The sequence below is a fragment of the Manis pentadactyla genome, chromosome 5 (genome assembly GCF_030020395.1).
Source record: "Manis pentadactyla isolate mManPen7 chromosome 5, mManPen7.hap1, whole genome shotgun sequence".
In the NCBI taxonomy this organism is placed as follows: Eukaryota; Metazoa; Chordata; class Mammalia; order Pholidota; family Manidae; genus Manis; species Manis pentadactyla.
Genome location: NC_080023.1, coordinates 58,498,431 through 58,511,779, shown reverse-complemented (window position 1 = coordinate 58,511,779; position 13,349 = coordinate 58,498,431). Strand labels below are relative to the sequence as shown.

The window sequence follows — 13,349 nt, the reverse complement described above, 5'->3', positions numbered from 1 at the left end:
AAGACACAAAAAATATATTTAGTGGTAGATTAATTAACATAGTAGAGTGAAATTGTGTGATCTCTGTAACTGCATGTGTATACTAAAAAAAAAACGTAGTAGGAAGTTTTCCCTTTTCAACTGAACAATAAATTACCTGTTCATAGAAGTATGATTTATGTTTACATAAAACAAGCTACCTCAGAATCTAAACTGACCTCTGACTGAAACAGGGTATATTTCTGGGGAATCTGAGATGCTTCAGTCATTCCCTGCCCCCTCACCCCTCAACCAGCTAATGCATCTCCTGTTAGCCTCACTTAAGCCACCTCTATCCACTGTCCCAGAGGTTCTCCAACAATCTGTCATTCACTCATGATATTGTAAACACAAAACAATTATAAATTGCTTTTTTATAATCTTAAATACACTAAGTGCTATACTCATTCAAAGACTGGTATAATGATCACTCAAAATATTTCTTATACTGCTTCAGAACTAGCAATATCCTCCTTAGAATGGCAATGGCAATAGCACATCTTCCTTTTTTAAGGGTAGAGCACCATTCAGAAAAGAGAAATCCTTTAGAGTAGCACTACATAATAAATGGGTTGGGGTGGGGAGGGGGAAAAAAAACTAGGGTTGACAAAGGCTAAGCCTGGTGAGCAGACACATTCTGAAACAATCCAGAAAAACTACTTCTGTCCAAGAAGTCTAGGTTTGAAGTCTGGCAGGAAAGGCCCTATTTCCATGGATGTGAGTTCTACTGCATGGCTGAAGGGTGCCATCTCATGACTTTCCAGCCATCCCACACAAAATCAGAGTACACACCTCATTGTCCCTCAAGGGCACAGAGAGTAGGACAAGTAACACTAGCAGGCCCAGGCTGCACTGATGCAGAGAAGATTCCCTAGTGCCCAATAAATAAAACCAGCCTTGACTGCTTACACACGAAGATATTGAGATTTGGGGTTGGGGAGAGGGGGCATTTAAATGATGTGAACAAATCCACATTGAATAAGGCACAAAAGTCTTTGCAGTAAGGATACCTGCCCAACCACTACCTCACCATTAGCAAGGATAAAATATATGCCTTCTGCTGGGATTTTCTTGGACATGTAGTTTTTCACTCCCTGCACACAGACATTGGGCTGTCTATGTCTTTGTAATTTACCTTTCCTTTTCATGACTTACTTCAGTGTAACATGAAAGGGTAGGACTGGAATGCTCCAGATGGGCAGACAAGTCACTCTGGCTACATGATATAGGCACAGTTACACGGCATCATTCTTTATCAAGCATGAAGAAGTGTCTATTTGTCATCACTACTGAAGTATCAAAATACAGCACAGCCTGGGTGTGAGGGAGAACATGAAGAAAGAAGGAGGGATGGGAGATTGAGAATTCTCTACTTGATGTGACGTCACTATTAATCTCAGTGAGAGCAAGACCAGGGTCTCCCATAGTCATCATGTTTCACCTCCTCCCCTCATGCCACACACCATCCCTCCATGTGCTCTGCAGGCACTAACTAAATGCTAAAGGAATCAAAGAAGTAAAGTCCAAATCACTCCCCAGGTTCCACTTATCAAAGGTCAATAGCCGTTGTTGCTCATTCAGTAAAGATAACAACTAATTTCTTCCAGAAAACGGGTTTGATTTATGGAAGCCATGAGACTGTTAAAAGACAGATTATTTTTATTTCAGTACTTGATCTTTTAGTAAGTGCTACAGTTTCCATTCTGTTGCTGACAATTTTGAAACAGGTGATTTATTATGTACACTGCACTGGGAACTTGCTTGAATTAGAGATGCTTCTAGCATTTCTGAGAAAAGAACTATTTTCACCACATTTTGACATGTTACTCTTGACAATACAGAAATTTTAAAAATAATTTCATGCAGTGAATAATAACTGTAACCAGAATTTAAAGCAATTTATAATATGAACTATCCAAAACTCCTTTTCTGATTTATTATATTCAAAGTCCACTAAAATAAAAAAGGAAAATCATGTTTGCATCTGTGGATTCTTAATAGCTGTAACTCAGAAAGACATTCTATGTCTGATTTCTTCACAGGGGAACAAGCTCCCTTGCAATTCGTGATAATACAGATGGCTGAGCTCTGAGGTGTGGCAGAATCAGGTGCCACAAAGTGTTCCAGCCCCATTTTGGTTAGGCTTTTACTTTATTCTATGTCATATCAAGCGTAGCCCCCTGCAGAACAGCAGAAAGAGCAAACAACTAGCAGTCAGGAAATCCGGAATCTAAACCTTGTTCTGCCACCAAAGAGCTGAGGATCTGGGGAATATCACTTAACCTCTGTCAATTTCAATTTCTTCACATAGAAGAACATCAAGATGATATAGTATAACAATGAACTTGAGTCAGACAATCTCAAGTTGACATCTAGACTGTATCATTTATTCAATCAATAACTTAAAGCAAGTTTCTTAATCTCTCTGCCTTATACAATTAGTATGCATATTAGATTAGATAATATATATTAAATGTTTAGCACAGTCTCTGATATAATACATTTTTGATGAGTAGTAACATATACATAATATGTTTATTTAGATATAAGATGAGGAAGTTGAACTAGATGATTTCCTTCTCTTCTGGGTGACTTAGCATGAAAAGCATGTCTTGGAGTCAGGGATAAATTAAATCTCAGCTTCCCCAGTTATCAACCTCTCTAAATCTTAATTCTCTCTTCTGTAAAATCAACGGCTGCTTCACAGGACAATTATTTAGACTAAGTAAGACAATATGTAAAGAGCTAATAAGAATAAAGTAGAGTTTCAATACAATGTTGATTCCCTTTCCTTTGCTGTTTTCATCCCCTTCTTCCCAGCCTGCCTCTATTATTTCTCTTTACTTCTAAAGAGGAAGGAGATGGAGAGGGAAAGTAAAAGGAGTGACATGAAAAGAACAGATCAGTGCTCAGAGGAAAAGGGGAAAAAAGCCTCTTTAGATCTTCAGGATTTCCCAGGGCAAATTCTAAATCAACAGAAACCTTATGGGGCGACACTAGAGCCATTGAGAGTTGCTTCCTTTCAGTCCTTGTCTTACTGAACACATGGAATCAATTGTAACAAAACAAAACAGTTTGTTTTACTTTACAGCAGTGAAGTCAAAACCCACATGCAAAACAATTGGTGAGCATTCTTCTTCTTATATCAGGGTATCAAGTTACACCAAAGATAGTCTTTATTTTACAAAACACCAAGAAAATCAGCACAAGTCCCATAATAGAAAAATCAGGCATAAAAGAAAGCAGACCATAGGGGCAGGATTCTGAAAACAAACAAACAAACAAACAAACAAAGTCTAACCATGATTGGCAGCACCAGTGTCCTACGTCTTTGAGCTACTTGTGACAAGGGCTGCCAGGGCCATCACACCTGTCATGGCTAACGGAAAGCAAGCACATTCAGAAGATGACAAAACATTAAAAGCTAAAAGTTTATGCTGCCAACATTGACTTTACTGCAGTGTAGTATCTTCACATAACACCAAAGAATGACCTTTGTTGTTTTATGTCCTCTTTGTTAAGAAAATTATTAGTTCTACTTATAATCAAAACCCAGTGTAGAGAGGTTGGATGGCAATAATCAGATGAGAAAAATGGCACAATACCCAAGAAAACATGTTTTATATTTCTTTGACAGTTTTCAACCAAATAAAACTTGGAAAATAAAATATTTTGGTGGCAGTAAATGATAAATCATTTACCACCATTATTGTTATATTTCAAGTTTTTTGAAGAAAACTAAAATGTTCCTAACCATGAAAAGAAATTTCAGCCCATGTTGTTGGTAACCTATGCAAACTATGTAGAATGTTGAACAATAAAATTAAATTTCTCTGGATAAGTATTTGAATTTGAAATTTAGCCAAGAAAAATAATGCAGCCTACTGCCATTTAAAGACATCCACTGAAAATAGGCAGTCGGATCTGAATTACCTGTAGGAGTTTTGATGTCAGGTCCCCAGCATAAGTCAAGCCACATGATCAGAAAGAAATGGAAAAATGATATAAGTATCTAAATCAAATTTGAGTCACATGAGAATTATCTGGGAAGCTTTTTTTTTAAGGAAAAATATTACCAATTCTTTAGCTCCACCTTGAACAGCTAAGTCAGGTGCTCTGAAGATCAGGCCTGGGAATCAGTATTATTAGTGTTTTTTTTTTTTTAATTCCCCAGATGATTCCCATGTGGCCCAAAGTTGAGGTTCACCCATTCATGAAACCACCCCTCCTCTTTCAAAATAAGAAATGTCGGATAGCATTGTTAAGGCTCAGTTAGGTTATAAAGACCATTCATCTACTTTTGAGAAGATGATTGGTTATACAACCCTCATTTTTAATTGCACCTGTGTAGCTATAGCCTACAAATCAGGGATTTCTGTCCTGACAGATCACAGCTGCCAAATCCTTACTGCCGTCTATTCTGCCTAAACGTGCTTTGTCATCATAAACTTCTGTTTTACACTGCCCAGCAGGCACTGAAAAAAAAGGGAAAGCATTAAAGACAAATTAGCTCTCTGCTTGAAAAAGGAAAGTATGTGCCAAAGATCTACCGAAGAGCCTCAACTCCAAGTCTAATAGGATGGATGGACAGAACAGGGAGGCTTTACAATATTTTTCTGTTTAAAGAGCTGTGCATATGTGTGGAGATCATTTGAAGGGCCCAATTGCCAGTGTAAACTTACACAAAAATCAATTCCAGATGGATAAAAAATTTAAGTGAAAACATAAAAGAACTAAGATATGTGGGTAAATATTTTTCTAATCTTGGAGTATCTCCAAGATTCTCCAAATATATCACAAAAACAAGAAACCATAAAGATTAAAGATTTTGATGACATAAAAATTGAAATCTGTACAGCAACAGAACTCATAAATAAGATGAAAAGACATATGGCAGATCTAGGAACATATATTTGTGATGTTTCTGACAGGAAAAGGGAAAATATTCTTTTTACACAAGGAGTTCTTACAAGTCAATGAGAAAACAACAAATACCTAAAAGGAAAATATACCAATGATGCACCATAAACTACAGACAGGCAATAAAATGTGGGAGAATATTCACCCTCACTAAAAATCAAAGGAATTTGAGCTATTATTTTTCAACCTTTGTTGTTTTCACAAAAATAAGAATATGGGACAAAATCTTGTTTTTGCAAGGGTGCATGGGAGTGGGCCTCTTGTACATTATTGGTAGAAATAGAAATTGGTATAACCTTTGTGGAGTGTGATTTAAAATAAATATACTAAAAAGATAAGCATATCTTGCAACCATTCTACTACAAATTTACTCTAAGAAGGTAATTACAAAGAACGAAAATGAAGTTAAGCACCACAGTTTGTTTATAAATTAGAAAATTGGGAGAAAACTGAATACCTACTAATAGGGGATTTGTTAAATAAATTATAGCACATGCATTATGTGTATAAATAGATGTAGTCGTTAAAATGATTTTCAAGATCCATACTGAGGTGGAAAGACTTCCACTAAATACTAGTCATGTTATGAAACACTATATATATGACCTCATTTATATAAATCCTATACATCAATCTATCTACTTACATATGCATTGCAAGACATATAGGAAGATGCTCATGAAAATGTTAATAGTAGTTATTTCTGGGTGATGAGTTAAAGGGGAAAATTTTTTTTGTAGTTTTTCTGTATTTTTTGAATTTTCTATAATGCACAATTATATTTTATTAAAAATAAAGCTACTTTGAAATAATTTCAAGCCAAACAAAATAATTTTGAATTTAGCAACATTTGGGATCCCCAACCCAAATACTATCATTTTCTGATCACCAAGACAATAGAATTGACAATGGAAATGAAAAAACAAAAAACTAAATAAGATCTAGTAAATGAATTCTGGTCACAATTTACTGAACTTTAAGCAAACAGGTTTAATTCAGAACTTGTACATGAAGTGAAGCAAATTATTTAAAGTTCCTTCCCAGGAGAAGGAATGGCAATGAATTCTGGTCACAATTTACTGAACTTTAAGCAAACAGGTTTAATTCGGAACTTGTACATGAAGTGAAGCAAATTATTTAAAGTTCCTTCCCAGGAGAAGGAATGGCCATATACACTGGAAGCAAAGAAGCATTATAGAGCCCCTTACTTTGTCACTAAAGAGACATTTGTTTTTCTCTATCAAACAACCAAAGTATATCTTTCCAAACAAGCTGTCCCCACCTAACTTTTTGAAACTGGAATATATTTCTGGAGGATGATTTCAGATAGATAAACACATCACTCTGTATTTCCACTTCAAGGAAGAAATGCACTTTGGTGCCTAAGTACATTTAGGTATGTTGAAATGACTGTACAGTCCTCACTATAGTGAAGTAATGATCAATTTGCTTTAATCTTGCTGTTATAAATTTCACATAATCTTCATAAAGAAGTATCTATCTTATCGAGGCATATATAGGTGACTAAGAAATTATACATTTCCAACTTAAGCAGATTGATTAAATATTCTCAGCACAGCAGCATGTTAAAATAAAGTCTCATATTTGGAGCTGCCAGCTATAAATGTTCCTTATTATGAGACAAATTCCCTTAAAATGTGCTCCATAAATATCACAAAATTCACAGATTTCTAATTATCTTACTGTACCCTTTTGCTAAAAGGTTTGTGAAAACAGGATTATATTTACTCCTGGAAAAAAATTTTAATGACTTTCTTCACTCAGTCTTCACTCTAGACTGCACTCAGTCATTCATAATCAACAATGTCAATTTAAGTTAATATACTTTTCTGTGTTCCATAAAGCTAAGAACAACAACCTTTAAATAACACAGTAACTTCCACAAAGGATCAAAAAGTGTTCCCTAAAAATGGCATCTTGCCCACAGACTAAGCTATGCATAAATATTTGCTATATTGATGTTTAACAATGAGAGGTATTTCAATGACTAGAACAGTATACCTTCTCGGCAACCAAGAACATAAATACAAGGCAGTGAGTTCAGTTGTAAAAAGTTTAGCGGTAAAAAAAGTTTCTAGGGTGGTAAGGCTAAAAAGCCCTTTTAACTTCACAGTATGGCAAGGGGACCACAGCATTTTTATGGTGCAACTCACTGAACAGGATAATGAGAATACCATACAATTCCTGGACCTCAGAAAGCTTATGCTCTCCTCCCTCATTGTTGAACTCTAAGAATAAGAAACAGCCAAAGGGCAAGGCTGAATCCTAGATGAAAGTAAGGTCAACTCTTGCCAAAGTGGTTCAGTCACTCCCAAAGCCCAAGGTAAACTTTAATTGCCCATACTTAGCAAGGAATCCATGAGCACCCACTCTAAAGCATCAGAGTCTTAGAGCAGCCTAATGGTCAAAACGCATATGCCAAGTTGGGGAATGTGTACAGTCATCTCTGTTGCCATTATTAATTGATTATACTTGGAGCCACAGTAGCTCCAACTCTTATTTTGAACATAGGTCCATGGGAAATTATCTCTATGGCTCCCAAGAACTGCTTCTAATAATATGGAGCTACACACACACACACACACATACAAATGTGGGAATATTAAATATATACAGCTCACATATTTATATGTGTGAATATTGTGTGTGTGTATCAGCTCTGAAATAAATGCTTACATGTGAATTCCTATCTTTGAGCAGCAAGACCTCCTGCACAGAAGCTGGAAGAATCTGCTTAAACAACAGCAGTGCAGTGACTCATCTGTGTTTTCACAACATGTTTCCACCCAGTACCCATGTCTATTTGTGGCCTGACAATAAAGGCCCTACGTGAACCATCTCTAAGCTGTCTGCCTTTAAAAGCAAGGAGACTGTTCTCAGTTGACTCATTTGAGCTGCCTGTGCTTTTGCGAATAACCCACTGCCACATTCATGAAGGCTGTGATACAATTCAAGATTACTTCAGGCTGTATCAATCTTTTCTGCTTAGTCTTTCTGCTTAGTCTTGATCTAGTGTTTAGAAAGCCAAATGGAGCCAGAGGACTTAGCCTCCTAAACAAGCCCACCATTTCTGCTATCTCTTGGGGTACTGAAAAAGATTGTTTTATCAACACCCTAGACTGTAAATACCATCAGAATAGGGATTCTTACCTATTTTGGTCACTTATCTGTATCCCCAGTACTTAAAATAGTATCTGGTGCACAACAGACACTCAAGAAATATTTGCAAGGGCATGAATCAAACTCTGCCATAAACATGTGAAATGACCTGGGCCTTAGTACCAAATCCACAAAATATTTTGTTGTCTTGATGTCAATTCAAGTCTGCTACTACCAGAGCATCAAAACTTCTGTACATTAAAGTACATAGCCTTTCAGCCTTGAAATACTCTTCAACATATTAATTCACCTTATCCCCTAGGTCTTAAAATAGATAAACCAATATTTATATTTACCTAAGTCAGTTGCCATTGCAAGAATACCTAATTTGATGACTATAGGTAAAATTTCAAATTAAAATACTGAAATATGGAAAATTACTATATAACATTGAGTTGGGTCTGTGCACGTGTGTGTGTGCACACACACTTATTTCTATTTACACAGATTATTTTAGATCTATAAATCTAGTGCTTAAATCTATGCATCCATGCATTACTAGCATTAGTTCACCCAAAAGAAATTAATGATAGATTGTTCAGTGTAACACATATATATTATCATTAATTTTCTATCCCTCTTTCTTAGTTTTCCTGCTACCCCCAATGTCTTCTAGAAGTACCAAATTGTAGTACTTTGACAACACATTTTTTAAAGGAAAAAGTCTTCATAAGTGAGAAAAAAATGTCCTTCAACATTTTCGTTCAGAAAATTTTTGAAACAATTATTTCAGTTTCAGTGAAATCATCAATAGAAGTTACAAAATCTATTAATAAAACCATCAAACTATGTCCGACAAACAGCCTCATCGGTTTGAATTAGAACACTTGGAATCAAATCACCTCCCACTAGTAACATGGCCATTTCAGTGAACCACTTAACATTCTGAAGCGCTGAAAGCATTTGTTTCTCTTAACAGCCTCAGAAACCAGAACACACTTCGCCAGCAAGGTCTTTCCCCTGACCTTCATCACTGAGGAAATACCCACAGTAACTACATATGTCACACAACACAATCCTTTACTTCCCCACAAACTCGTTCGTAAGGACATTAACTCATCCAGGAGCTATCAACAACAGACGTGAACAAATTTTCTCAGATGCAGTGTTTTAAAGCTAAATCTTACGAGGTTGAAAAAGTTCAACCCAGTTAAAAAAAAGTCAATAAACTAACACATAGGAAGTGTCATAATTTCTCCATCCCAAGAATATCCCTGGGAAAAAAATGTTGAAAATTACCTGCCCCAGAAAGTCTCTATATTCTGAAAGACAGGTGGTTTTGTTCTTGCCACCCTCTCAACATCACAACTTTCTTTTATTTTCTTAACACATGTATGTCTGTATTACCTCTTCATGCCAGCCTCAGAGGGTTTCCCCAGGGCTCTTTCCCACTTGTTTTCTCGAATGATCTGCTCTGGTTATCATTATGCTCCCATGTGGATGAGTGACTGCACAATTTGCATAGAGATCAGATTCTATAAAATACTAGTATTGACATCTCTGTTAAAATTTAATTTATTCATGAGGCCTTATGAATGAAGACAAAAGAGAAGTACACCCTCTTTGTTAACTTCACCTCTGTTCCTATCACACTTTATTTCTATTCCCCATACTGCAGATAGGTGCTCTCTGGTCTGCACAATGTTATTTTTTAAGTGCTAGTAAGCTGTCAATATTTAAAAATCACCATATTCCACATAAGAATTTGAGTTTTCAGCCTCTCTTCAAAAACCAGAAAATGAAGTAACGCAAGTACACATTCACATGGGAACAAGCAGAACTGAGCGGCGGCCACAGATGCCCCTCGCAATGGAGCATGAGCTCCTCGGGACCATCGCAGTCCCGGCTGTGGGAAAGCCCAAGCTGCCATCTGGAAGTCAGGCGGAGAGTCCTCAGTCTCCAGCTGTTCCAGACATCCCAGCCTAGGCCCCAGGCATTAAGTGAGGAAGTCCTCAGGTACCTCCCACTGCAGTTGCCACCTCACTACAGCTGTGAGGACCAGCAAGAGAACCACCCAGCTGTACAGATACCCCAAAGTACTGTACAGCAATAGATAAGGGCTAACAGATAAAAGCGTTCTTAAACTAAATTGTTTAATTTCTTCCTTTTTACTTGGGTTAACACAGATGTCATAGACAGCCTCCACCTTATTTTTGTGTTTCAGGCAGAAATCTGAAACATGAATGTGCTCAGGGAAGAAAACAGAAGTAGAAGAAAAGCAAACCTTTTGAATCAGTTGTATTTTTTTTAAAAGCAAGCTGGTTGACAGTATTTCTGAATGTCACATGGGTCAAACGTAGTAAGTAGCAAAGTAGAGGGTCAGAGTTTGAAAAGAGCTAAATTATGATTTTCTTAATTATATCCATTTCATTCATGACTCTGTGATCTAAAACATCTTTCCTATCACTAAAACTTTAGCAACTATTGATACATACAAGGCAGGCAAATACCACCTGCAAAGTAATCAAAAAACCGTGTTTGTCCAAAATAAGTCAAGCCAAAGTCTTTACAGCTTAATGAGAGGCACATTCAGGAACAGGAGAGACAACCCTTAGCTTGTATTCTGTAAAGCTGAGTTCTACTGATAGAAATGCAAATCCAAGCTTGAGCAAATCACTCAATTTTTTTGATGCATCTGTTTGCTCATGTGTAAAATGAAGTTAATTATACATTCCCCAAAAGAGTCTGATCATCAGCTTTAACAGAATATGGTTTGTATGTTCAAGGTAGTAGATATAAACCTTGTGCCCTCACAAAATTAAAACAGCTGATACACTCTTGCCCAAATAGAACTGCACATCCTCATTTCCTTCTCTTCTTTTCCCCACTTGTGATTCCAACCAGATTTCACTGAGCTATTTTTGTAATTACTAAAATGCTGGAAATACAGCAGCAGGCCAGAAGCAAAGTGAAAGGCAGCATCCAGCAAAAGAAAGAAAATCACGCTGAGTAACTGAAAGGCCATCTGCCGCTAGCTGAGCTGGAGGGATGAGGAAGGCAATCTGGGCTGTACTATTTGTGTCTCCTGCAAACCAAACCCACCTGCATGTTGTCAGTGGCATCCCCAAGCAGTCCTCCAAAAGTGATAGCGTTAGTTACAGTTGCCAGATAAATGAAGAGAATTGCTGAAAGTGCCTGAATATTTAAAGCGTCATAAAAATCACTTGCAAAAACCGGTGCTTTCCTCTTTATGTCCTTAATGAGTCCACCACAGAACCTGGGTAGGGGGAGAGAAAACATGGGACAGTGCAAAATAAATTACCAGAAAAGTAACCAAGAGATAGCTTATCAAAAACCACAAAGAGTTTGTATTTAAAGTGCTTGAATCAACAAGCACTATTTAACCACTTAAGATAAAGCCAGAAAGCTGAGGAGGAATACATTTTCTTCTGTCTGTCTCTTTTTTGGACACCAAATTAAATGTCACATTCCCTAAAGACCAAACAGTTGGTCTTTAGATGAGAGTAACTTGTGTAAATGAATTAAAATTTCTCACTGTCTGAAGAAAAACATCCAGACATGTGAGCAGATCATATAGGGCCTTTTATATCTTGCCATAGCTTTCTTCCCAGCCCTGTCCACTCCACTGACGTTTACTGAGCACCTGTGATGTGCCCAGCATTATTCCAGACACTGGAGATACAGCAGTGGGCAACACAGGTGAAAATACCTGCCCTCATAGGGTTTACTTTCTATGTAGGGAACAGACAGAATAAAATGTGTGGTTCTAAAAACCCAGGAAAAAATTAAGAGGGTGATGAAGTGCTCAGGGAGTGATGGGTGAACTGTCAGAAGCTAGAACGGGCCTTCCAAGCAGGTGACTTTGGGGTAAGGACCTGAAGGAACTAAGGGAGGCAGTCAGCAGGTGTGTAGTGACAGAGCACTGCAAACTAAGCCCCATACAAATGCTAACAGATCAGGTGCCTTATGTAAGTATCAGCAACTCACCCTCCCAACCAGATCTCACAGCCTCAGCCTTCCCTGAGCTGTTCCTTCGGCCCAGATGCCCTCCCTCAGAGCTCAATAGCTCTCTGATGTCCTAACTTTCCACGCATAGTTCAAATTCCCACTACGGGCTGTCACACTTCATCAGGGTTGTCCATCTATCCAGGTGCTTGCTGGCCTTCAGCTGCATTCAGTTCCCTGATTCATTTTTCTTGCTATGTACAAGGCCATGCATGGCACCAGGCATACTGTGGATGCTGAATGCATTTGGAAAAGGAAAAATATGGAAGAGTGAAATTAGTTTGATTAAATAAAAAGTTTAATCCCAGAACTCATATCTGCAGAAAAGGAAAGGATATTCCTAATGAAAATAGTTTATAAATAACTATTCAGAAAAAATGCGGATAGAGAAGGTTTTCTGTTCTCTATTTAATATGAAAGAGGAGGGAAATAATGTCCTCTTAGTTCAGAAGAGAAACCCAAGTGGGTCATCAGGGGAAGAAAATAATTTCATTCAAGTTCAACTGCATATTAAAACAACATACTTCTGTGTTTTCCACAAATCTACAGTGTTTTTGAAAATCTTTATCTTCCTAAAATGAGTCTCTTACTTAAAATTTTACTTAATCCAAACTGAAATGGAGAACCTAACAGTGGAAAAGGAAGAATTATCAAGAAAAGAGATTTAGCCGAGGCAATCTGGGAAATCTGAATTCTCAACTGCAGGTTAGGGCAACCATAACTTGTGAGCTCCACATTTCTGTAACAGAGTACCCACCTTTGAGTCAACATACAGGGAAGAGATGGAATCATGAAAGCCAAGAGGGGGAGACTGGCATATTTCTCAGGCCTCCTGCCACACACATCCACCCAGGATCCTGCTGACTTTCTCTAACACCCCTCATCCCCCCACTCCAGTCACACTGGCCTCGATGCCAAGCCATCCTGCGCAGGGGCTCTGTGGTCCCCTCGCCTCACTCCACATCTGCATGGTCTGTCTCCCTCCTTCCTCCTTCAGGCCTTCCTGCAAATGCTGCAATTCTCTTTAAGATATTTTCCGACCACACCACCCCAAATATAAAACTAAAATCGTATCTTTCTCCCATCACAAAACTTCTTACCTCTGCTTTATTATTCCCCACAAAACCATCACCACATTTCTTTACTTGCTCATTGTTTGTCTCCAACACTACAAAGTAAGACTCATCAGGACAGGGATTTTTGTTTACTCCGCTGCAGCATCCCCAGTGCCTGGGACTAACAGGTACACTATAAATAGTTGTTGG

General features: G+C 37.7%; 1 protein-coding gene across 4 annotated transcripts in view; it reads right to left on the bottom strand.

The window, feature by feature from the left end:
- The window catches only part of SLC4A4 (solute carrier family 4 member 4), a 316,692-nt gene that overhangs the window by 81,231 nt on the left and 222,112 nt on the right, over positions 1 to 13,349 (bottom strand). For all 4 annotated transcript variants that reach the window (XM_036878971.2, XM_036878970.2, XM_057502301.1 and 1 more), the window contains exon 12: positions 11,161 to 11,335. In XM_036878971.2, coding sequence (XP_036734866.1) covers positions 11,161 to 11,335 — 175 coding nt within the window. The remainder of the gene's footprint in view (positions 1 to 11,160; positions 11,336 to 13,349) is intronic.